Source organism: Mastigoproctus giganteus, chromosome 9 (assembly GCF_048544385.1).
Source record: "Mastigoproctus giganteus isolate SK-2022 chromosome 9, ASM4854438v1, whole genome shotgun sequence".
In the NCBI taxonomy this organism is placed as follows: Eukaryota; Metazoa; Arthropoda; class Arachnida; order Uropygi; family Thelyphonidae; genus Mastigoproctus; species Mastigoproctus giganteus.
Window position 1 is genome coordinate 215,566,745 of NC_143583.1, and position 27,421 is coordinate 215,594,165.

Consider the following 27,421-nt stretch of genomic DNA (forward strand, 5'->3'; position numbering starts at 1 on the left):
AAATGCCTGTCCAGTTCCTCCTTAAATTTATTTAACCTATCAACTTCCACAACGACAGTTGGAAGTTTGTTCCAGCAATTAACCACCCGCTGGCTAAAGGCAAATTTCCGCACATCTATTCTACCTCTATCCTTTCTTAATTTGAACTTATGTCCCCGTATGTTCGTATTCTGAACAAGTGGGAGGATACCATCAGAATTCAGCGTGCTCAACCCATTCAAGGCCTTATAGACCTCAATCAGATCACCGCGCAGGTGCCTAGTCTCCAGACACTGCAATTTGCAGAACTTAAGCCTCTCTTGGTAAGAGGATCCCTTCATTCCCCTCACCAATCGTGTTGCTCTTCTCTGTACACGCTCAAGCAAATCTACATCCTTCCTAAAATGAGGCCTCCAGACCTGTACGCAGTACTCAAGGCGTGGCCTGACCATTGCCTTATACAGAGGGACAATCACCTCCTTTTCCCTGCTAGCAAAATTCCTATATATCATTGACAAAACCCCATGACCTGCCCTAGCAGCCTGTCTACATTGCTCAGAAAACTTCATATCTGACTGCACAATTACTCCCAGGTCTTTTTCATTTTCTACCACCTTAAGTGTAGTACCACACAGTTGGTACGTTTCTCTGGGGTTACTTCTACCCATATGCAGTACTTTGCATTTGTCAAGGTTAAACTTCAGTTGCCACTTCTTAGCCCATCTGCCCAAATTATCTAGATCCTGTTGCAGTAGCACACTGCCATTACTGTCATTAACAACCCTGCCAACCTTCGTGTCATCTGCAAACTTCGACATTAAGCCTGATATACCTTCATCAATATCATTGATAAATATACAAAACAACACCGGACCCAACACCGAACCCTGTGGGACTCCACTAATAACATTAGTCCACGAAGAGCAGCACCCATTGATTACCACCCTCTGTCTTCTCCCACTTAACCATCCTTTTATCCATTGTAGCAACTTACCCTTAATACCATTCTGCTCCAATTTGTACAGTAGTCTTCCATGCGCAACAGTGTCAAAAGCTTTCCTGAAATCCAAGTATATGATATCAAAATTATTTTTTGCATCCAGTTCCTTTGTGACCACATCATAATAACCAATCAAATTTGTCAGACAAGACTTTCCCTTAACAAACCCATGCTGTGTCTGAATTATTGCTGCAGTCTTGTCTAGATGATCCTGCAACGCATCTTTAACCAGTGACTCCATTATTTTACCCGGAACAGAAGTTAAACTAACTGGTCTGTAATTATTCGTGTCACCCTTCGAACCTCCTTTGTGAATTGGGGATACATTTGCACATCTCCAGTCCGTGGGAACCTCCCCTGAATCCAAGGATGCTCTCATAATTATGGCTAAGGGTTTGCTTAGTTGCTTTGCCGCCTCCTTTAATATAACTGGATAGATCCCATCCGCCCCAGGTGCCTTTCTTATGTTTAACTTCAACAATTTCTCCTCCACTTTGCTCTCAGTTATTACAAAATCATTAAGCACACTGCTACAATTTGATAACCTTCTTCCATTTTCAAACTGTAATGATTCCTCACGTGTGAATGTAGATGCAAAATACTCATTCAGTTTGTTTGCTATCTGAGCAGGATCATCAACAGTCGAACCATCGATGTCAAGTGGACCAATCATATTCAGCCCCTTCCTTTTAGAGTTTATATAAGTAAAGAAATCCTTGCTGTTTTTCTTAGCATCTTTTGCCAAAGATTTCTCGTAATCCGCCTTTGCCTGCCGAACCTCCTTTGTGACCTGATTACAGACTAGCTTATATCTGCTACAGGCTTCTGCGTCGCCTGATAATTTATATGCATCCCATGCATTTTTCTTCTCTGTCACGAGTCTCATTGGTTCATTTGATAACCATTTAGGCCTAAACCTTGAACAATATTTCTTCATCGGTATGAAAAGTCTAGTAGCTTCCACGATTAATTCCTTGAATGCTTCCCACTTAGAATTTACTGTTTGTAACATCGTCAGTTGATCCCACTGTACAGAATTTAAAAACTGTCTGAGACCACTGTACTCCCCTTTACAGAAGCAAAAACCCTTTCCTTTACCCCTGACGGTAGTTACCTCTTTAAGTAAATCCCACTTCAGCACACTGTGATCACTGCCACCTAGTGGTTCCTTTATCTGCAAATTCTTAATACATGAATGATCACTGCTGATAACCAGATCAAGAGTATTACTTTCTCTGGTTGCCTCTCGAACATGCTGCTGCAGAAAACAATCATCCAATAATCCACAAAAGTCTGACTAGTGTGTGAGTGCCCAACCCACACGTTCCAGTCAATATCTGGGAAGTTAAAATCCCCCATTATAAGACATTCTGATTTACTGGCCCACTCTATTTCTCTGTACAATTGTTCATTGTACTCATTCGAGTCATTAGGCCTATAACACACTCCTACTCTTAATTTTTCCTTTGGAGTGCTTATGTCACACCAAACTGACTCAACAGTGCACTGTCCATCTATATCAACTGGATGCACTTCTTTTGATTTTATGTTTTTCTTAATTAACAGCATAACACCTCCTCCCTTTCTGTCCTGTCTATCCTTTCTATACACATTGTACTCCCCAAATTCCAGTTCTGCATTCCTTATATCTTTGTGACACCACGTCTCTGCTATCCCAACAATATCCGCCTTTGATGTCTTGACCAACACTTCAAATTCATCAAATTTATTTACTATACTTCTAGCATTGGTATACATGCAAGCATACATGCTCCTATGCCTATTCCTTGTTACCCTAACACATCCCATATACCCAACTATTCCAGGATGACTGCCATCCGTCCCTGAAACCCCGAACACCCCTCGCTCCAGGTCGCTTCTTATTCTAATAGAAGTTGTGCAAGAATCACCTTCACTTCTGCCTGCGGTTACTGTTAAACTATTAGTCTTTGTATCCCCCCAAGCTAGCAGTTTTCCGACCCACCTAACACTGCCTCGATAGCATCAGCAAATATTCTTGCACCCTTTCTATTTAAGTGTATCCCATCCCTGTAGAAGCAATCTCTCCTGTTAACAAGTACAGTCCAGGCTGAAAAAAATTCTACCCCTTGAGCCTTGCACAATCTTTCCAGGGCCGAATTGATCGACAAGGCTCTCATCATATACTCCCTCCTATCGTGTCTGGGCAGAATTGCAGACACTTTCAAATTCAACCCTATTTCACGGCTTTTTTTCAACAGTGACCTGTACTTGTTGAGTAATTCTGCCGGTCTCCTACTCTTAATATCATTAGTGCCAACGTGTACAACTATATCACCTTTTGTGCCCTTGAAAGATGATATCCGCTCTACGTCATCAACCTTTGCCCCTGGCAGACATACCCTGGTCCTGTTCCACCTATCCTTTTTACATAGCATGTTCCCCGTTTCCCTGACAATAGAGTCACCAACAACTAATAGTTCCTGTGGGACCAGCGCATTCTGCCTTGGGGGTTGCCGCTGTGTTGCGTGATGACCAAGTGCAAGCTCTGGCGTTGATGTGGGCAGCTGAGAGCTTGATGGGCCCCTCAATTTATTTCCTTCAAGGGCATCCACCCTGTCCTTCAAACTCTCATATAGGCCCATAACAACGCTGAGTTGTCGCCTGATTTCCTTACACTTCTTACATCGCGCACACACAAAGACATCCCCCATGGCAATATCATGTTCCGTTCCAGAGAGTTCGGCAAACATTTCACAAGTTGCACATTTTTTTAGGCTGTGACGCGTTGGAGAATCGCCCCCCTCAGTTCTCCCCCGAGTCACAACACTCCTGCCACTTTGTGCCCGTTGCTTTGCTGCTCTAGTTCGGGGCATGGTAGTTTAAATTAATAAAATCAATAAATTAAATGTCAGTAGTATTTGAATAGAAACTATGAAATAGAAACAGTGAAGCGTATTACTATATAATTATGCGTTAGAGCTACCTCAATTAAAAAATTTGAATTCCCTACAAAAACTTTGAATTTCCTATATACAAAAACAATGGCTACAAAAATCGAACAAAAATAACGGTTTTTCCTATCGTAAGTAAAATCCACAAAAACTCTTAATCTAAATTAAAATAAAAAATAACCAGCGTAACTATAACTATATGACTACGTATTAAGTACAATATAAAACAACAATCATGTAAATAAAGGCAAACACTTATCGTTTTTGCGGAGCCTGTAACTGTCAGCTGTAACTTTTAAATAGAGTCAGCGCCCTCAAGTCTATTAGAATGAGCAGAAGCCTGAAAAACAAGATGCATGGTATTTCAGAGACTGCTGGGAGCCATTGCAGTACAAGTAAACACATGGGTTGTGTTAGGGTAGCTAAGAATAGAAACAGGTGCAGGTATACTTGCGTGTACACCAATGCTAGGAGTTTAGTAAATAAATTTGATGAATTTGAGGTATTGCTCAAAACATCAAAGGCAGACATTGTTGGAATATCAGAGACGTGGTGTCACACAGATATAAGGGATGCAGAACTGCAATTTGGGGAGTACAACGTCTACAGAAAGGATAGACAGGATAGGAAGGGGGGAGGGGTTATGCTATTAGTTAAGAAACACTTAAAAACCAAGGAAGTGAAGCCAGTCGACATCGCTGGACAGTGCAGTGTTGAGTCAGTTTGGTGTGACATAAGCATTGGGAGATCAAAATTGAGAGTAGGAGTGTGCTATAGGCCTAATGACTCTGATGAGTATGATAAGGAACTGTACAGGGAAATATAGTGGGCCAGTAAATCAGAGAGTCTTATAATGGGAGATTTTAATTTCCCAGATATTGACTGGAATTTGGGGGCTGGTTACTCACACACTAGCAGGGCTTTTGTGGATTTATAGGATGATTGTTTTCTACATCAGCATGTTCGGGAGGCAACTAGAGGGAAGAATACTCTTGATTTGATTATCAGCAGTGATTCTTCATGCATTAAGAATCTGCAGATAAATGAACCACTAGGTGGCAGTGATCACAGTGTGCTGAAGTGGGATTTACTCAAAGAGGTAACTACCATAACTTTCCGTAAAGGCGACTACGATGGACTGAGACAGTATTTAAATTCTATACAGTGGGACCAACTGATGATGTTGCCAACAGCAAACTCAAAATGGGAAGCATTCAAAGAACTTATCTTGGAAGCTACTAGGCTTTACATACCAACTAAGAAATATTGTTCAAGGTTTAGGCCAAAATGGATGTCAGATGAACTAATGAGGCATATGGCAGAGAAGAAAAATGCATGGGATACTTACAAATTAACACATGACACAGAAGCCTATGATAGATACAAGTTGATATGCAACCAAGTTACAAAGGAGGTTAGGCAGGCGAAGGCAGATTACGAGAAATCTTTGGCAAGGGATGCAAAGGAAAACAGCAAAGAGTTCTTTACTTATGTAAACTCTAGAAGGAAGGAGATGAATCAGATTGGTCCACTTGATATTGATCGGTCAACTGTTGATGATCCTGCTCAGGTAGCTAACAAACTAAATGAATATTTTGCATCGACATTCACACATGAGGAGTTATTCAGCAAGGGGAATGCCAGAGGTGTATTCAACTCTAGCAGTAAGCTAAAGAATCTTGAAATAACTGGGAGTAAAGTGGAGGAGAAACTGTTGAAGATAAACACAAGAAAAGCAACCGGGGTGGATGGGATCTATCCAGTTATATTAAAGGAGGCAGCAAAGGAAGTAAGCAAACCCTTAGCCATAATTACGAGAGCTTCCTTGGATTCAGGGGAGGTACCCATAGACTGGAAATGTGCAAATGTGACCCCAATTCACAAAGGAGGATCAAAGGCTGACACAAGTAATTATAGACCTGTGAGCTTAACTTCTGTTCCAGGAAAATTAATGGAGGCACTGGTTAAAGAAGCACTGCAGGATCATTTAGACAAGACTTCAGTTATAGCTCAGACACAGCATGGTTTTGTTAAGGGGAAGTCTTGCCTGACCAACTTGATTGGATACTATGATGCAGTCACAAAAGAACTGGATGCAGGGAATAATTTTGATATTATATACTTGGATCTTAGAAAGGCTTTTGATACTGTTGCTCATGGAAGACTGCTACACAAATTGGAGCAGTGTGACATTGGAGGCAAATTGCTGCTATGGATAAAGGGGTGGTTGAGGGGGAGAAGACAGAGAGTGGTAATCAATGGACACTGCTCATCGTGGACTAATGTTATTAGTGGAGTCCCTCAGGGCTCAGTGTTGGGTCCATTATTGTTTTCTGTATTTATAAATGATATTGATGATGGTATATCAGGCTTAATGTCCAAGTTTGCAGATGATACAAAGGTTGGCAGGGTTGTCAAGGACAGTACTGACACTATGCTGCTGCAACAGGATCTGGAAAGGTTGAGCAGATGGGCTGAGAGGTGGCAAATGAAGTTTAACATTGACAAATGTAAAGTACTACACATGGGAAACAGCAACCCCAGAGCAACGTATCAACTCTGTGGTACTACACTGACAGTGGTAGAGAATGAAATGGACTTGGGGGTGGTTGTGCAGGCAGATATGAAGTTCTCTGGGCAGTGCAGACGGGCTGCAAGAGTAGCTCATGGAGTATTGTCAATGATATACAGGAATTTTTCCAGCAGAGATAAGGAGGTGATTATTCCATTGTATAAGGCAATGGTCAGGCCACACCTAGAGTACTGTATACAGGTCTGGAGGCTTCATTTCAAGAAGGATGTAGAGCTGCTGGAACGAGTACAGAGAAGGGCAACAAGATTAGTGAATGGAACAAAGGGGTGCTCTTACGAAGAAAGGCTTAAGTTTTGCAAATTACTGTGTCTGGAGACTAGGCACCAGCGAGGTGATCTGATAGAGCTGTATAAAGCCTTGAATGGTTTAAGCATGCTCAATGCTGATGGGATTCTTCCTCTAGCTCAGAAAAATCACCTGAGAGGGCATAAATTCAAATTGAAGAAAGACAGATGTAGGATAGACGTGCGGAAATTTGCCTTTAGCCAGCGGGTGGTTGGTTGGTGGAACAGACTCCCATCCCTTGTGGTGGAGGTTGATAGCCTAAATAAGTTTAAGGCTCAGCTGGACAGGTATTTTGAACGAACAGAGGGGTGAAGTGGAAGTGGGGTTTTTTTTTTTTTTTTTTTGGCTGATGCTGCATAAGCTTGCTTTCTTGCATCAAATGCTTCTACTAATGCTAATGCTAATGCTTTCATGTATACCAATGGTAGAAGTATAGTAAATAAATTTGATGAATTTGAAGTGTTGGTCAAGACATCAAAGTCGGATATTGTTGTGATAGCAGAAACGTCGTGTCACACAGATATAAGGAATGCAAAAATGGAATTTGGGGAGTACAATGTGTACAGAAAGGATAGACAGGATAGAAAGGGAGGAGGTGTTATGCTGTTAATTAAGAAAAACATAAAATCAAAAGAAGTGCATCCAGTTGATATAGATGAACAGTGCACTGTTGAGTCAGTTTGGTGTTACATAAGCACTGCGAAAGCAAAAATAAGAGTAGGAGTGTGTTATAGGCCTAATGACTCAAATGAGTACAATGAACAATTGTACAGAGAAATAGAGTGGGCTAGTAAATCGGAATGTCTTATAATGGGGGATTTTAACTTCCCAGATATTGACTGGAACTTGTGGGTTGGTCACTCACACACTAGTCAGACTTTTGTGGATTTATTGGATGATTGTTTTCTGCAGCAGCATGTTCGAGAGGCAACCAGAGAAAGTAATACTCTTGATCTGGTTATCAGCAGTGATCATTCGTGTATTAAGAATTTGCAGATAAAGGAACCACTAGGTGGCAGTGATCACAGTGTACTGTGATCACTGCCACCTAGTGGTTCTGGTGTGGGATTTACTTAAAAATTTAATTACCATCAGGGGTAAAGGAAAGGGTTTTTGGCTTCCGTAAAGGTGAGTATACTGGTCTCCGACAGTTTTTAAATTCTGTACAGTGGGATCCACTGGCAATGTTACCAACAGTAAATTCTAAGTGGGAAGCATTCAAGCAATTAATCCTGGATGCTACTAAAAGTTTCATACCTATTAAGAAATATTATTCAAGGTTTAGGCCTAAATGGGTATCAAATGAACTAATGAGACTCGTAACAGAGAAGAAAAATGCATGGGATGCATATAAATTATCAAGCGATTCAGAAGCCTATGGCAGATATAAGCTAATCTGTAATCAGGTGACAAAGGAGGTTAAGGCAGATTATGAGAAATCCTTGGCAAAAGATGCTAAGAAAAACAGCAAGGATTTCTTTACTTATATAAACTCTAAAAGGAAGGGGATGAATCTGATTGGTCCACTTGACATTGATGGTTCGACTGTTGATCCTGCTCAGATAGCAAACAAACTGAATGAGTATTTTGCATCTACATTCACACGTGAGGTATTATTAAGGTTTGAAAATGGCAGAAGGTTATCAAATTGTAGCAGGATACTTAATGATTTTGTAATAACTGAGAGCAAAGTGGAAGAGAAATTGTTGAAGTTAAACGTAAGAAAAGCACCTGGGGTGGATGGGATCTATCCAGTTATATTAAAGGAGGCGGCAAAGCAACTAAGCAAACCATTAGCCATAATTATGAGAGCGTCCTTGGACTCAGGGGAGGTTCCCACGGACTGGAGATGTGCAAATGTATCCCCAATTCACAAAGGGGGGGTCGAAGGATGACACGAGTAATTACAGACCAGTTAGTTTAACTTCTGTTCCGGGTAAAATAATGGAGTCACTGGTTAAAGATGCATTGCAGGATCATCTAGACAAGACTGCAGCAATAATTCAGCCACAGCATGGGTTTGTTAAGGGAAAGTCTTGTCTGACAAATTTGATAGGATATTATGATGTGGTTACAAAGGAACTGGATGCAAAAAATAATTTTGATATCATATATTTAGATTTCAGGAAAGCTTTTGATACTGTTGCGCATGGAAGACTATTGTACAAATTGGAGCAGAATGGTATTAAGGGTAAGTTGCTACAATGGATAAAAGGATGGTTAAGTGGGAGAATACAGAGGATGGTAATCAATGGGTGCTGCTCTTCTTGGACTAATGTTATTAGTGGAGTCCCACAGGGTTCAGTGTTAGGTCCACTGTTGTTTTGTATATTTATCAATGATATTGATGAAGGTATATCAGGCTTAATGTCGAAGTTTGCAGATGATACAAAGGTTGGCAGGGTTGTTAATGACAGTAATGGCAGTGTGCTACTGCAACATGATCTAGATAATTTGGGCAGATGGGCTAAGAAGTGGCAACTGAAGTTTAACCTTGACAAATGCAAAGTACTGCATATGGGTAGAAGTAACCCCAGAGAAACGTACAAACTGTGCGGTACTACACTTAAGGTGGTAGAAAATGAAAAAGACCTGGGAGTAATTGTGCAGTCAGATATGAAGTTTTCTGAGCAATGCAGACAGGCTGCCAGGGCAGGTTCTGGGGTTTTGTCAATGATATATAGGAATTTTGCTAGCAGGGAAAAGGAGGTAATTATCCCTCTGTATAAGGCAATGGTCAGGCCACGCCTTGAGTACTGTGTACAGGTCTGGAGGCCTCATTTTAGGAAGGATGTAGATTTACTTGAGCGTGTACAGAGAAGGGCAACAAGATTGGTGAGGGGAATGAAGGGATCCTTTTACCAAGAGAGGCTTAAGTTCTGCAAATTGCTGTGGCTGGAGACTAGGCACCTGCGCGGTGATCTGATTGAGGTGTATAAGGCCTTGAATGGGTTGAGCACGCTGAATTCTGATGAGATCCTTCCACTTGTTCAGATTACGAACCTAAGGGGGCATAAATTCAAATTAAGAAAAGACAGGTGTAGAATAGATGTGTGGAAATTTGCCTTTAGCCAGCGGGTGGTTAATTGCTAGAACAAACTTCCATCTGTCGTTGTGGAAGTTGATAGGTTGAATAAATTTAAGGAGGAACTGGACAGGCATTTGGAGGGAATGGTGTGATTTTTTTTTTTTTTTTTTTTTGGCTGATGCTGCATAAGCTCATACACTTGCTTTCTTGCATCAGATGCCACTACTACTACTACACACACACACACACACACACACACACACACACACACACACACACACACGGAGCTGGCTTTGCATTTGCATCACAGGCCAACCTATTCCTCCTTATGTAGGAATGGATTGGACTGGTCTGTTACACTGGCGAAGGCCCCGAGTCTGGAACTGCTGATATAAGATTGTAGTTCAGACATATCTCAATCAGTTTTTAACATTAGAGAAGTTTACATTACTTATTTTGACAATGATTACAATCATTAACCATATTTAGTAGTTGCGTGGGCTTGAACCATGGTCCACTCAAAATTATGTGCATTTGTACCCTCACACTTGACCACTCGGCTACATTATTCATTCCTTTTGAGGAAAAAATGGCTGTACAAATCTGTGGCAGCTGAGGAGCTGAAACTTAAATTGTAGCTATTCCACAATTCTTATTGTGAAAAACAAGAATAATATGTTAAAGGTAGGATTAACATTTATATTGTGTATATAACAACATTGTTTTTAAACAACATAAATCTTATAGACCAAGATATTTAAGCAGTGCATATGATTTTTTTTTTGCTTTTAATGAATTTTGAATTAATACACAATTAGAATTAATCCACAGTAATGCATAAAAACTTATAAAAAATAAGAATGATAAAAGAAAATATATAAAATTAAGGCATATAAAAGCAGTGCATAAGATTTTTTTTTGGTTTTAGGGAATTTTGAATTAATGCAAAATTAGCATTAGTAGAGGCATACGATGCAAGAAAGGTTATTCAGCATCAGCCAAAAAAAAAAAAAAAAAAACCTCCCATTTTACCCCTCCATTCATTCCGAATGCCTGTCCAGCTCAGCCTTAAATTTATTTAGGCTGTCAACTTCCACAACAAAAGATGGAAGTCTGCTCCACCCATCATTATTGTGAAATCAACTACCCACTGGCTAAAGAGAAATTTCCACACATCTATTCTACAACTGCCTTTCCTCAATTTGAATCTGGGCCCTCCTCAGGTTCTTAATCTGAACAAGAGGAAGAATCCCATCAGCATTCAGCTTGCTCAACCCATTCAAGGCTTTATGCACCTCAATCAGATCACCTCGCAGGTGCCTACTCTCCAGGCGCTGCAATTTGCAGAAGTTTAAGCCTTTCTTGGTAAGAGCACCCCTTTGTTCCCCTCACCAATCTTGTTGCCCCTCTTTGTACTGGTTCTAGCGACTCTACAGCCTTCCTAAAATGAGGCCTCCAGACCTGTACACAGTACTCGAGGTGTGGCCCGACCGTGTGTTGCCTTGTATAATAGGATAATCGAGGTGTTGCCTTGTATAATAGGGTAATCACCTCCCTGTCCCTGCTAGCAAAATTCCTATATATCATTGGCAAGACTCCATGACCTGCCCTGGCAGCCCATCTCCACTGCTCAGTGAACTTTATATTTGACTGCACAATTAGCCCACCGGTCTTTTTCACTTTCCACTTCCCTGAGTGTATGTTGGTATGTTTCTCTTCGGTTATTGTTACCCCTATGCAGTTCTTTGCATTTGTCAATGTTAAACTTCAGTTGCCACTTTTCAGCCCATTTGTCCAACTTATCTAGATCCAGTTGGAGTAGCATACTGTCTTTGCTGTCATTAACAACCCTGCCAACCTTTGTATCATCTGGAAACTTGGACATTAGACTTGATATACCTTCATCAATATCATTAATAAATATACAAAACAACAATGGGCCCAACACTGAACCCTGGGGAATTCCACTAATAACATTAGTCCACGAAGAGCAGTGTCCTTTGATTACCACTCTCTGTCGTCTCCCACTCAACCATCCCTTTATCCATTGTAGCAATTAATGCCATACCTCTCCAATTGTACCCTTAATGCCATACCTCTCCAATTTGTACAGCAGTCTTCCATGTGTAGCAGTATCAAAAGCTTTCCTGAAATCCAAGTATAAGATATCAAAATTATTTTTGGCATTCAGTTCCTTTGCGACCACATCATAGTATCTAATCAAATTGGTCAGACAAGACCTCCCTCTAACACAGACCATGTTGTGTCTTAACTATTACTGCAGACTTGTCTAGATGATCCTGCAATGCTTCTTTAACCAGTGATTCCATTATTTTCCCCAGAACACAAGTTAAACTAACAGGCTCATAGTTACCTGTGTCACCTTTTGAACCCCCTTTGTGAATTGGTGATACCAATTCACAAAGGGGGGTTCAAAAGGTAACGAATATTAAAATAGTTAGTATTATATTCATTAAAATCATTTAATATTATATGTTATGATTAATTACTATATTTAATAACCACTCATATACCACATGAAATAATAATATAGTTTATTAAGCTAATCGCCTAAACCACTACACATTTAAAGGTGACATTAGAATTGTCTGTAGAGAGGATTCTAGTGCTGTAGAATACTCTAGAATCCTCTCTACAGACAACCAACACAACAGAAGAAAATTTAAAGAAGCTTTCTTCATAAAAATGTTCGGAGCCTGAGCAATAAACAGAAAACAGGGAGTTCAATTCAACCCCCAATATTTCCACCTTTCTCACAAGAAAAAAGAAGAAGAAGAAATGAATAAAACCAAGAAAAGAAAATAGTTCAGTTATCCAGAAGAGTGGCCTGCATACAACCCTTCCCCCCCCTCCTTCAGTCCCTCCAGCCTGCACACCAACCACTAAAGAAGGAAGTATGAGAGCAAAGGTCACCCCCAGGTTTCCACTACACAAGAACCACTGAATCCAGGATAGAAAAACTTGGCACCATTCAATAGTCTAATAGCCTTAATCCTTTGCCTATAAATTAACTGTTGGCAGCACCCCTTGCCTGTGCCACCTCCGTAGCCAGGTGGGCAGGTGCAGCAGTGCATAGCACACGCCTCTTGATTAGACCGGGATTCAAGCCCGTGAGAACCAAATATGGAGGATGCAGAAAGGTCAGGGAATGACCACCGCACATCCCCGGAGCAATATGGCCTTAGTTGCTAATGCTCCTAAAAACCAAATAACAAACAACAAACCCTTGCTTGTATATGCATTAGGAGTCTGTCAGCAAGAATTTAATCTTTATGTATTTTTGCATTTGCTTAATTTAATTTGTTTTCTGTTGTAATGGTAATTCAACCTTAATACTTTATACTTAAAATTCACAATTAATAACACTACCCAACATGATTTTAACCTCCAGCAAAACAATGGTTGTTTCTGGTCAAGTTTTATGTATAGAATTTAAAATCAATCATAAAAATTTCCTGTCACATCTCAGTTTTAAGATATAGATAAATAACTGGATTCTGTACAAAGATATCATTACTGTTTGAAATACAGTTTTTAAACTTATTAACTTTTGGTTGGTTTTGTTTATTGGACTAAAAGTTAAGCAAGTACATCATTAATGTTCTTGCAATATACAGTGAAACTTCCCTTTAACAGACAGCCATGGGGAACGAAAATGTGTCCGTTAAAGAGAAGTGTCCGCTAACAAGAAGTCTGAGGGAGAAAAAAAAAAAGAAAGAAAGAAAAATCGTTAAACGTTTAATGCAAAATTAAATTAGAAAAGAATAGCGAAAGCTTAAAAAGCGGTACTCACCTTGAAATTAATCTGCGATGGTTTACTTAGGTAGCGTGGTTAATGTTTAAGTTGAATTGTTAAATTGAAAAATTAAAAGGGAGGGAAGTAGGTAAAAGTTGACTGAGTTAAATGGGCGCAAGGAAACAGAAGTGTACACATCCAATCCTTGGTTGTCATCGAAATAAAAGAAAGAAGAATAATTAAAAACTATGTAAGTGAATCCGGTGAAGCCAATAGTCTTTACGAGGACTTTCGTTAGTTAAAGAACGTCTTGAGTTGGCAATGTGTGGGGAGAGAACGCGCATGGTATTTTAAGAATAAAAAATTATACTCTCGTGATGCCTTTTTTGACATGTGGGAACTTTAATCAGCTTTCGCTAATTTATCCTCCTTCCTGGTCAAAATTATAACCCCCCTTACTAAATTTTCCACATTTAAGATCAATAACACCAATCAAGCTTTTCAAAAAATTCAAAAAAAAAAAAAAATTAATAATATCACAATATGCGATACAAACATCCTAGCTTCCTATGACGTTACTTCTCTTTACACAAATGTCCATATTCCATTTACTTTACAAGCCTTACGCAAGTTCTTAGAAACAGACGATACCTTAACAAAACGTACCTCCCTTTCTATAGACCATATCCTTGAACTCACCACCCTTCTATTAGAAGCAAGATTTTTTAGATTCAACGAAAAAATCTTCCAACAAATATATGGCTTACCAATGGGACTAGGGATTTCGGCCCCATTGTCCGAAATCTACCTAGCCGCCATTGAAAGCCAAATTCTACACCCCTTTCCCCCTGAACTAAAATTATACATGTGCTATGCCGACGACATTCTTGTAGTAGGCAACCGATCCATCATTAATAACCCCTTCGTAAAACTTAACTCTGTACATGATAGACTTAAATTCACCCTTGAAATTGGACAGAACAATCAGATAAATTTCTTTAACCTCACTATCTATATAACAGGCACAAAATTAAATACGAAAATTTTCAGGAAAAATACAAACACCGGTAAATACTTACATTTTGCTTCTCATCACCCTCTAAACACTAAAAAGGCAGTTTTATATAACCAAATTCACAATGCACTAAAGTACAGTTCCTCACCCACCGACCTTCACAATGAAATACAGTATATTACCGACAAATTTATATCCAGAGGTTACCCCCACCAACTCATTTTAAATACAATCCTTAACGCTAAAAATAAAATTAAATCTAACATCCCAACCAAAGACAAAAATAAAACTAACATCCGCATAGTCCTCCCTTACCACAATGAACTAGCAGGACAGTTCCGACGCCTATTTAACAACACTGATATCTCCCTTGTTTTTTCCACCTACAACAAATTAGGATCCTTCTTCAGCACCTATAAAGACACATACAAATATTCTACAAACGACCTTAATAATATTATATACCTCATTAATTGTCAACCAAACTGCAACACATGTTATATTGGAAGTACCACTACCAAATTTGGCTCATCAAAAACATCCAACACCCGTGCATACTACCATTTCCATAGTCTCACGTCTAACCAATCTGTCACAGAACTTACAACTCATGCCCAGACTCACAACCACAACCCGCTCATCGATTCTGCCATTTCCATCATTAAACTAAAATCCAGCTACAGAATACTTCAATATGAAGCTCTAGTTATCGAATGGTACAAGCACCACTCTAACCTCAAAATTCTAAATTCTAAACTCCCCTTCAATCTTTCCCCAATTTGGAACCTCTCGAGATTAAAGTTCCCACATGTGAAAAAAGGCATCACGAGAGTATGATTTTTTATTCTTAAAATACCATGCGCGTTCTCTCCCCACACATTGCCAACTCAAGACGTTCTTTAACTAACGAAAGTCCTCGTAAAGACTATTGGCTTCACCGGATTCACTTACATAATTTTTAATTATTCTTCTTTCTTTTATTTCGATGACAACCAAGGATTGGATGTGTATACTTCTGTTTCCTTGCGCCCATTTAACTCAGTCAACTTTTACCTACTTCCCTCCCTTTTAATTTTTCAATTTAACAATTCAACTTAAACATTAACCACGCTACCTAAGTAAACCATCGCAGATTAATTTCAAGGTGAGTACCGCTTTTTAAGCTTTCGCTATTCTTTTCTAGTCTATTAACACGGTACTTGAAGATTTCTAAAAATTTTGCATTGCAAAATTAAATTAAAATATATACAGATTTTGAACAATATTTTGTAAATAATATACAATTACATACACAAGAGATAAAGAAAAATCGTTAAACGTTTAATGTAAAATTAAATTAAATTATATACAGATTTTGCACAATATTTTTGTAAATAATATACATACAATTGTGCTATGCATATTATGACTTTATCTTAAGAAAAATACATACAGTAATCACTTATTTTCTTCTGCACCTTCTTCCGGCTGATAATTTTGTTTTCACCATTTGTTTGGAGTGATGAAACCATCGAAAGTCCTTCAGTATCTTCTTCAGCGGCGAAAAACATTTTTAAACAATTTATTTGTATTAGCGCTTCTTCTATTTTCATCGGTGGTTTGTCATTAATATGTTCTTCTACAGAATGACCTCCTTCCGTTTCTTCATCCTCATGAGGAACTTCTTGAAAAATATCGATGATAATGTCGTTGATATCTAGAGCACCATCTTCTGTAGTGAGGTTCGAGTCTATATCTTTGTAGCCAGGGTCATTTGTAGCTGAAGTATCGTACATTATCAATAGATGTTGAAGTTCTTGTTCTTCTTGGTGCTCCACATTGCTGTTCACAACTTCAATTTTTGCGTTTGAGAAGCCAGACTTTACAAAACAGTTCACGACAGTTTGTTTTCTAATTGCGTTTACTGAAGAGGAAATCCATTGAATCGCATCTAGGATGCTGATTTTCTTTCCAAGGTCACTTGCACATGTTACATCAGTGAGGTTCGAGTCTATATCTTTGTAGCCAGGGTCATTTGTAGCTGAAGTATCGTACATTATCAATAGATGTTGAAGTTCTTGTTCTTCTTGGTGCTCCACATTGCTGTTCACAACTTCAATTTTTGCGTTTGAGAAGCCAGACTTTACAAAACAGTTCACGACAGTTTGTTTTCTAATTGCGTTTACTGAAGAGGAAATCCATTGAATCGCATCTAGGATGCTGATTTTCTTTGCAAGGTCACTTGCACATGTTACATCATTCGTGTTTGCAATGAGATGTCTTAAAACACGTTTTCTGTAGTGAAGTTTAAAATTTTTATTATCCCTTGATCCAAGGGCTGACACTCTGCAGATGTGTTTGGTGGCAGAAAAACGATTTGAATGTTGGACAATTCAATGTGCTGGTGAGATGCAGCATTATCCATGAAAAGAATAATTTTTCTGTTTTGACAAATCATGTTTTGGTTAAAGTGACTTATCCATTCGCTCATGATATCTCGTGTCATCCACGCTTTTTTATTAGACTTCCAGTCAACATTCAAAAGATTCAACTTTATGCCGTTGAAACAACGAGGATTTTGTGGTTTTCCTATAACAAGAGGTTGTTCAAAGTCTCCCAGCATATTTGTACACAATAGTACAGTCAAGCATTCCTTAGAAATTTTTCCACCCTGGCACTTTTCGTTTTTTAGACTCATTGTTTTTTCAGGAAGAGCTTTAAAAAACAACCCTGTTTCGTCACAGTTGTAAATATCCTTAGCTTCAAAGTCACGACATAAATCTTCCAATTTGACGGTCCACTCTGTTACAGCCCCAGTATCAACAGATCCACCTTCACCACTTACGGTTTTCCAAGAAATTTTATGCCGAGTTTTGAACTTGTCTAGCCATCCCACAGAAGCTTTGAACTCATTTACTCCCATAGATTTCACAACCTCCAAAGCTTTTTCCCTAATAATAGGCCCATTAATGGGAATTTTTTTCTAGCACGTTCGCGACAAAACCACTCATACGTAACATTGTCAATTTGAAGTCCAACAGTTTTCGGGAATGATTTTTGAACCTGATCATTTCTGTGTTGCCAAAATTGTTTGAGCAGTTCATTTTTTTTCTTTAGGATGTCGCTTACCTGCGTCTTCCCGATTTTGAATTTTGCAGCGAGATTGCGAACACTAATTTTTTGCCGATCATACGCATTAATGAGTTCGACTTTATCTTTTAAAGTTAAATGTTTACGAGAAGACATTGTGCACTTCACACAACACTGAACAAAACTGAAAAGACGAAAGGCCGACCATATCCCCCCCCTGTACACACTGAATTCATCAGAAGTTTTACACGTGCCTTAAAATTCTTGAAAAAAGGGTTTAGAACCGCGACGTAAACCTTGATAAATTTCAGAGAATCAGAAATAGGAAATAAACACACGATTGAGGCAATACGTGGAAGAAAAGTTCATAGAAAAAGGGCCGTAAGATCGCCCGCTGTCCGTTATGGGGAGATCATATTAAGTGCTAATCTAAACGAAACAGTGCAGATTGCCTGTCCACGTCCGTTACAGAGAATGTCCGCTAGACAGAAGCTGCAAACACGTTAAAACCAATAGAGGTGAGTTGGGGAATTTGAAAATGTCCGTTGTAGAGAGATGTCCGTTAATGAGAGGTGTCCGTTAGGAGAAGTAGTATATTTTGATTTTGATGCAGTTTTCCAGACAAGTCAGTATTTTTATTAATTTTATTACACAATTCTTCAACTGTTTAATATGTAGTGCAGAGGTTCTCAACCTTTCTCGGTTCACGTCCCAGTAATCCTAGGCCAAAAGAAATACCTAACACAGTAGTTTTCGACCTTTTAATATATACCTATATAATAATTTTATTCTTTATGTAGAGGTATTAAATAAAGATCAATTATAGATCACCACAAAATTAAAAAGATACGGTACAATGGATATTGTACCCTTTTATAATGAAATAAATATATAAATTTCAAAATAATAATAAATATAATAATTTTAACTAACTTAAACCCAAATTACACGGCACCCCAAGAATGTTGTTGCTGCATCCTGGTTGAAAACCATTGATATAGTGAATGATAAACTACACTACAAGAATTCACCTTCTGTTCCAATTTACCAGTTGCTTTTACCATTTTTAGGTTAATGCATTATTAAAATGGAGAAGACAAAGCACAGAACTTGAGTCAATTACCCAGACAACGTCTGTTATGTTTGTGGACACTTAACCCCAAAAACTCAGAGGAAGAAAATATACAATGTCATAATTGTAAATTGCAACAATTGTAAAGCAGTTATTAATCAGTCCAAACTAAAGTTTGAACAGGCTAAGAGTAGAAAACTTGCTTCTTGCCCTAATGGTAGCCAAGCATTCTGGTCTCTTGCCAAAGCTATTGGCTGCAACTTTTGCCCATCTCTGCTCCCACCTCTGTCCAAACCAGATGGTTCTGTTGTCACTTCAGCCAAGGATAAAGCTGACCTGCCAGCATCCCATTTTTCTTCCAACTCATGTATTAATGATCTTGGTAAAACACCTCCCACCATTCCCAACATGCCCCATTCAATGCCTCCTGTGGTCTTCCGTCAAAAGGATATCAGAAGGATTCTGACGAATCTTGATACTAAGAAAGCTCCAGGTCCCGATGGTATTTCTCCACTTGTTCACAAAACCTGTGCTCCTGAACTTACTCCTATTCTTTGCCGCCTTTTTTTCACTTTCTTATTCCAAAGGTGTTTTTCCTTCTACTTGGAAATTTGCTCATATCCAGCCAGTTCCTAAAAAGGGTGACAAATCCCTCCCATCCAATTATCGTCCCATTGCAATTACTTCTACTCTTTCTAACGTAATGGAGAAATCAATTAACCGCCAACTCTTAAACTACCTAGAAACCTTCCGTCGGATCAACGATCATCAGTATGGATTCCATCAGTGTCGATCCACTGGTGATATTCTGGCTTATGTTACCCATTTATGGACTAATTCAATGGAAAGGTTCGGTGAAACAAGTAGTTGCTCTTGACATCTCAAAGGCTTTTGATCGTGTTTGGCAAGCTTCCATCTTATGGTTTGCCAACTGTTTTTAGTAATTGGTTATCCAGTTTTCTCTCTGATCGCTCACTGAGGGTGATGGTAGATGGCTCTCTGTCTTGTAACTTCTCCACTAATGCCGGTGTCCCCCCAAGGTTCAGTTCTTTCCCCCACTTCTTGTATATTAATGACCTTCTTCCATTGACTGGAAATCTTATCCATAGTTTTGCCGATGATAGCACATTGCATTCCACTTTCCATTTTGAGAAACCTTGTCCTGCTCAATCAGCTTCAAATTCTCGAAAATCTGCTACCAATTCCTTAAATGCCGATCTTCAGGTAATTCTCCAGTGGGGCAAAGACAACTTAGTTGATTTCAACCCTTCTAAAACTCAGTCTTATCTTATATCTCACAAAAAGGATTCTTCTGCTCCTATGCTTATCTTTAGGGACACTCCGATTTCTAGGCAAAATAATATATCTCTTTTGAGGATTACCCTGACTTCTAATCTCTCTTGGCACAAGCACATTACAAATATTGCTTCCTCTGCAACTAAAAAACTTGGTTTTCTCTTTCACTCTCAGCGTTACTTTTCTTCCAAACAGCTGCTCACTCTGTATAAATCGCAAATCCGCCCAGCCATGGAATATTGTTCCCACATCTGGGGTGATGCCCCCAAAACCTCTCTCAGGCTTCTTGATTCCATTCAGAAGAGGGCAGTTAGGTTAATTAATGATTCATCTCTAACAAAGTCTCTCCACTCACTGTCTCATAGACGTACTGTTTCTGCTGCATGCCTCTTCTACAGATACTTCCATGGGCACTGTTCTTCTGAATTGGCTTCTATAATTCCCACTCTCTCTTTCAAAACAGTCCGAACACGTGCCGCTACCAGCCAACATCCATTTACTGTCCAACTTCAAACTCACAGAACCAACTTTTCATCTTCCTCATTTATTCATTCAACTGCCGTTTTCTGGAACAACCTTCCTTCATACATATTTCCTGAAAATTACAGTCTGCAGAAATTCAAGTCCAATGTCAACAAATATCTTCTTTCATCTTCTCAATCTTCAACCCAAGCACGGTAATAAGTACTGTAGGTTCTACTACCTCTCGTGTTTGGGGTTTACATAAAAAAAAAAAATACAATGTCGCAAAAGTTGCATATTCATTGTACTTTGTCTGCAAGATTGGTAACCAAGAAAAAAATTGGGCTCCACATATCTGTTTTGTATTACTTGTAAAACGAACTTAAGGTTTGGTTATATGGCAAGCTGAGAGCATTACCTTTTGCCATCCCTATGGTGTGGTGCGAGCCGAAGAATCATTTCGACGACTGCTATTTCTGCATGACAAAAATAAAAGGTATTTCCAAAAAGAGCAAGCACTTCATCAAATATCCAAATATCCCATCAGCAATTAAGCCACATGGTAAAGAACTGCCAGTACCTGTGCCACCAGTATCTTGGGGTATTGGAAGTAGTGATGAAGGTACAGAAGAAATCATTTTACCAGATGTTGCTGAACCATGTACTTCACATGATTCGGGCCAGAAAAAGGAAAGGCCCCACACTACATTGAACAAGAAGAATTAAGCGACTTGATCAGAAACTTGGGCTTACTCAAAGAGAAGGCTGAATTACTTGGATCCAGACTACAACAGTGGAACTTACTCGCCAAAGGTACAAACATTACAATACGTATACCTTAAGCAAAATGAAGAGTTTTCAAGATATTTTGCAATGGAAAATAGCATGTGTGTGTCTGTAAAGACGTCGTTGGTCTTATGCACAAACTGAACATTGATCACAATACCTCTGAATAGTGCTTGTTCATTGATGCGTCAATGCTAAGTTTGAAAGCAGTATTGCTTCATAATGGAAATACTTTACCACCAATTCCTCTTGTTCATGCTGTTGGCCTGAAAGAAACTTACGATAGTATGTCCCAGATTTTTGCTGCTATATGTTACAATTACTATGGTTGGAATATTTTGGTGATCTCAAAGTGATTGGACTGCTTGTTAGGTTGCAAGGGTTTCACTAAATACTGTTGTTTCCTATGTTTGTGGTATAGTCTTGCAACAACAAAACACTATGTTTCTCAACACTGGGGACAAAAGAGATGAATATATTCCCAGCAAAAGCGATGTAAAGTATGTTCCATTGATTGATCCACAAAAGGTTTTTCTTTCCCCTTTTACACATCAAGCTTGGACTGATTAAGAATTTCACTGAGGCACTGGATAAAGAAAGCAGAGGATTCATATATTTACTGAAAATGTTTCCAAATTTATCTCATGCAAAGCTGAAGGAAGGAATTTTCATAGGTCCTCAAATAAGAAAGCTCCTAAAAGATGAAGAATTTCAAAGAAACCCAAATGATGTTGAACTGACTGCATGGAGATTTTTCAAGGCTGTGATACATGGATTCCTCAGAAAGAGAAAAGAAGAGAACTATGAATAACTGGTGACAAACTTGCTGAAATGTTACAAGAACATGAGGGTGCCGAATGTCATTGAAAATGCATTTCCTTTATTCCCATCTGGATTTCTTTCCTGAAAACTTAGCAGATGTCAGTGATGAACAAAGGAGAGCGCTTCCATCAGGATGTATCTGCAATGGAAAAACGATACCAAAGTCGCTGGGACTCTGCCATGATGGAAGATTACTGTTGGTTCCTTAAACAGGAAAGCAATCTGGAGTATAAAAGGAAATCATTGAGTGGGAAACATGTCTAAGTAACATATTGTGTGTAATAATTACAACCATCTATGCTGATATTGTATAAAAACAAGGAATTTAAAAAAAATGTGTATATATTTTGATGTAGATGTGACAAAAAAAAATTAAAGATTGATATTTTCATAATCAGGACATTAATTTTGATCAGAATAACCAACTTTCGTTCCAGAGGTATGACAAAAAAAATTTTGTCGGGTAGTGTAATTATTGTAATATAATTCAAATTTGTAACCCTTTCTATTTTTCTACCCCTAACAGCATGGTCTGATGATGGGTATCAGTAAGATGCCTGAAACGTCACCTTAAATGTACAGTCAGTCCTCGTATAACATGTTTACACTACACGAATTCGATCATACACGATTTATAAATAGGGGAACGATATCTTATATAACACGAACCGAATTCGCTTATGCACGATTTGCCTTTGTGTTTACAAGAAATGGCAGTCGAACGCAGAATCACCCCAACCGAACGCAACACAATAGGAATGAAGAGAAGATTCTGAAAATGTATTTGTTTTTTTATATCAGTGAAGGGGAAACACATTTCACCATAATAACGTAAAAACCAACACAATTACAGCTATCGGTATAATCGCAAATGCAATTAGATCGAGTTTACTACCAGTTTATAACAGGTTCCACTAGCAGAAACGCAACTAGAAATTGTTTTTATTGTTTTATGGTAGTAACCCCTAGAAATGTGCTTTAGTAAAATATGAGGTGTTAATCTCTGCCTTTACGGTGTTGTTTATTCAGTTGCTATACATGCGCAGCTTTGTTTATGTGTATCAAGCGTGCCTCCTCGTTTCGTAATTGTGCTTTATTTCCTAAAAATGAGTAAAATACTTAAAAGGTGTGAAAAGGAAGTGTCCTGGTGAAGACACTGTAGATTCAGAGAGAAAAAGAAAAGCAATATCAATAAACAGAGGCGGAGTGGGTCAAAAATTCTTATCCAGGAAAATTTATAATGACCTCATACTATGGTTTATGGCCAAAATCACACCGGCCTCTGGCCCACCGGGGGTTTTCCCGGTAAGGTTTATGGCCAGTCCGTCTCTGTCGATAGAGAAAAAAATATGAAATTGTGAAACGCTTTGAGCGAAATGAAAGACCATGTGATATTGCACATGCTACAGACTTAAATGAGGCAATGCCGAGAATTACAAAGAATGCAGAGAAAATAACAACTTTCATAGCAGGAACAACTCAAAGTGTAATTAAAATCCATCAGATTAAGACCCCAAGAATTGGAAGAGATGGAATGGCTGTCATCTGTTTGGATAGAAAATCAAACAAAAAACAAGTTTGCTTACGATAGAAGCAAAAGCATTAGCAATATTTTATTACATAACAGTTGTAATAAAATACTTACGTATTTTATTACGATTATTTATTGTGTTTGGTAATGTTTTGGTTTCAAATGTGTGTTCAATCTTGTGTGGTCGGCACCTAACCCTATTTTTCCCACAGGGCCTATTGTTTATATTGCACGATTTTGCATTGCATGAAAGTTTATAGGAACACAACTATCATGCTATACGAGGACTGACTGTATAGTGGTTTAGGCGATTAACTTCATTAACTATATTATTAATTTCATATGGTATAAGAGTGGTTATTAAATATAGTAAATAAACTTAATGGAAAGCAGCCATGTAACGTCCTTTTATAACTATATTATTCATTATACGTTAATATCAGGTAAAAAATCTTTTATACATTAAAATAATATTGTATTTCTCTTTGTTTTATGTACTGTAATTTTTAAGTAAATAAGTTTATCTTTTTGTTACTTTATTGATTGCCAGTTATTTCAAGGGGAAAAAAATGGACTAATATGGGAATTTATCTTTCTTTGTGACATCAGTTTCTTTGAAACTGGCATTAATGTGCCAGTGTTTATTAAACTCATATTTTAAATGGATGCTAACTGCTTAAAATAAATTTGGTTACTAATATTATTGAATTTCTTGGTATATTGGTGCTCATGATAATTGGATTCTTGTTATATAGGCTGTTCTCATAATAATGAACTTTTGTGATACTAAAGAATTGTAAAATAAAAATTCTTGTTAAGAAGTTTTCAATTGCAAAATTTATGTTTACTTATGAGAATAAAAGTAAATAGTTGGCATTTATAATTTCACAGGGAATATAGATCAAGTGCAGTATAGTGACAAAATTAAAGCAATTATTGAATTTCTTGGACCAAGACTTCCTCTTGAAGAATTAACAAAAATATGGAAGATGCAGGTAATAAAATCCACAGCCTGATAACTATGTATTATTAATGTAATTGAGTTGTATAAATCAGTAGTAAATCTAAATTTTTACTTGTTTAACAGATTCTGCTTTAATCAGAAAAAAAAAAATTTTGTCTGTCATTTATAGATTAAATATGTAGTAGTAGTAGTAATGGCACATGATGCAAGAAAGCAAGCTTATATAGCAATATCCAAAAAAAAAAAAGTTTACCTATCCGTACCCTCCAAGAATTTGTCTTGTTCTCCCTGGAGATTATTTAACCCATCCACTTCTACAACAACAGATGGAAACATATTCCAATAATCAACCACCTGCTGGCTGAAGGCAAACTTCTGTGCATCTATCCTGCAACCAACCCTCCTCAACTTGAATTTATGCCCCCTCATATGCAGGCTCAGCAAGTGGAAAAATACCATTAACATGCAGCTTGCTCAATCCATTCGAGGCTTTAAACACCTCAGTCAGTTCTCCCCACAGGTGCCTGGTCTTCAGATGCTGCAGTTTGCAAAACTGAAGCCTTTCTGAGTAAGAGCACCCTTTTGTTCCCTTCACCAATCTGGTTGCCCTTCTCTGCATTCATTTCAGCAGATTTACATTATTCCTAAAATGAGGCCTCCAAACCTGTATACAGTATGCAAGATGCAGCCTAACCATAGCCTTATTCAAAGGGATAATCACCTCCTTATCCCTGCTAGCAAAGTTTCTGTATATCATTGACAAAACCCTATGCGCTATCCTGGCAGCATGTCTACACTGCTCAGAGAATTTCATGTCTGAAATTCACAGTTATCCCTAGGCCTTTTTCATTCTCTACATTTTCATTCTGAGTGCAGTACCTTGCATTTGTCAATGTTAAACTTCAACTGCCCATTGATCCAATATTCCTATATCTTGTTGCAGTATCTCACCCTGATGACTGTTATTAACCACCCTTACAACCTTTGTATCCACAAAAGTCTTGCTACTGTCTGAGTGACCAATCCACAAATTCCTGTCAACATCTGGAAAGTCAAAGTCCCCCATTATGAACATTCTGATTTGCTAGTCCACTGTATTTCCCTCTATAGCTGTTTGGTATTTCCATCACATTAGTAGGCCTATAACACACTCCTACTCTCAATTTTGTCTTCCCAGTGCTTTATATCATGCCCGGCCCCTGGTGTCAAGCATTTTTCGAGGCCAGGTGATATCATTGTGACTTATAGAGTTCTCTTGACAAGTGATTAAAGTTATTTTTAAGTTGGTTTTTCTCTCAACAGTCTTATTTAAAACAGTTCTATATGTGAAAAACTACAAGTTAGAATGCAGAAAGTAACTATTTCTAGTTCCACTAACCAACTAACCCTTCAGCCTCTTGGCCTCCTAGCCGCACTGCTCCTGCTTCCCCATGGCGGTGCTGGAAACCTTGGCAGAGTCCTCTTGCCAAGGGCTAAAATGAACAAACATAGCAAACACAAACCATGTTTCTGCTACTCAAACTAGCAGAAAACTAGATGAAATGAGTTCGTGTATGGCTAGAGGCACTCCCTCTGGTTATACCGCTGTTCTTAGTAAATCATTCTAGGGGCAGTTCATAATAATCCACTGGGTAGTGATCATTATCCAGTAATGATTACTTTAAAAGAATCAACTCCTTGTCAACAGGAAAGAACTCCAAAGTGGTGATTAGATAAGGCAAACTACAAGCAGCTGGCCATATTAGAAGAGCAGCAAATCCAACAGGTGTCAATCGACTCTGCAACAAAATACATAACTGACAAACTCCTCCAAGCTGCAAAATTAACAGTACCAAAAACTCCATTAAAGTTTCCTATACACCCAAAACCATGGTGGAACGATGCATATACTCTAAAAAAACATGAGAAAATCAAAGCATGGAATATTTACCACAACCAAATTATACAATTACTGATACAACTGATACAATTCAAAAAGGCAAGGGCAAATGTCAGATGTATTACTAAGATTAGTAAGAAACCAACTTGGATCCATTTTGTATCTACAATTACTAAGAGAACAGACAACAAATATCACAGAATTTCTTTGCCTTTTATAAAATGGAATGGACAAGATATGGTTAAACCTGAAAACATAGCAAATACTCTTGGTAGAATTCTGAAAAAATATCAGATAGTAGCCCTATGAACCAGCTTTCCAAAAATATAAAGCACATGCAGAAACATATAAATAAAATTTCTCCAGTAAAACTAAAGAATTCTATAACCAACCTTTCACTCTAAGAGAACTTCATAAAGCCATTTCACAGACGAAGCCAGCAGGTCCAGATGAAATAGTATATATGATGGTAAAACAATTAGATGAGAAATCATTAATATCATTGCTCCTCTTATATAACAGGATATACCTAGAAAATTCCTTTCCGAATCAATTGCATCAGCAATAGTTTTAGCCTTTCAGAACCAGATAAAGATCCCACAAATCTGAATCACTGTCACCCAATAGGCTTAACTAGCTGCCTGGGAAGATTATTTGAAAAAAAAAATGGTAAATGCCTGACTAATGTGGTTCTTAGAAACCCACAATCTACTAAGCTCTGCTCAATGTGGTTTCAGAAAGAACAGGTCCACTTTAGACTTAATGATAAAAGCAGAAAACAGTATAAGCAATGCTTTCATAAGAAAACAACACTTAGTAATGATATGTTTTGATATTGAAAAGGCATATGACATGGCATGGTGGTATGGAATACTTAGATACATTTATAACTTTGGGATGAGAGGACATATACCAATATATATCCAAAATTTTTTGCAACAACGAACTTT

General features: G+C 38.2%; 1 protein-coding gene across 2 annotated transcripts in view; it reads left to right on the top strand.

The window, feature by feature from the left end:
• Positions 1 to 27,421, top strand: part of LOC150081121 (ubiquitin carboxyl-terminal hydrolase 24-like) — a 908,750-nt gene that overhangs the window by 164,517 nt on the left and 716,812 nt on the right. For both annotated transcript variants that reach the window (XM_090381072.1, XM_090381073.1), the window contains exon 11: positions 24,520 to 24,623. In XM_090381072.1, the coding sequence (XP_090237198.1) occupies positions 24,520 to 24,623 (104 nt within the window). The remainder of the gene's footprint in view (positions 1 to 24,519; positions 24,624 to 27,421) is intronic.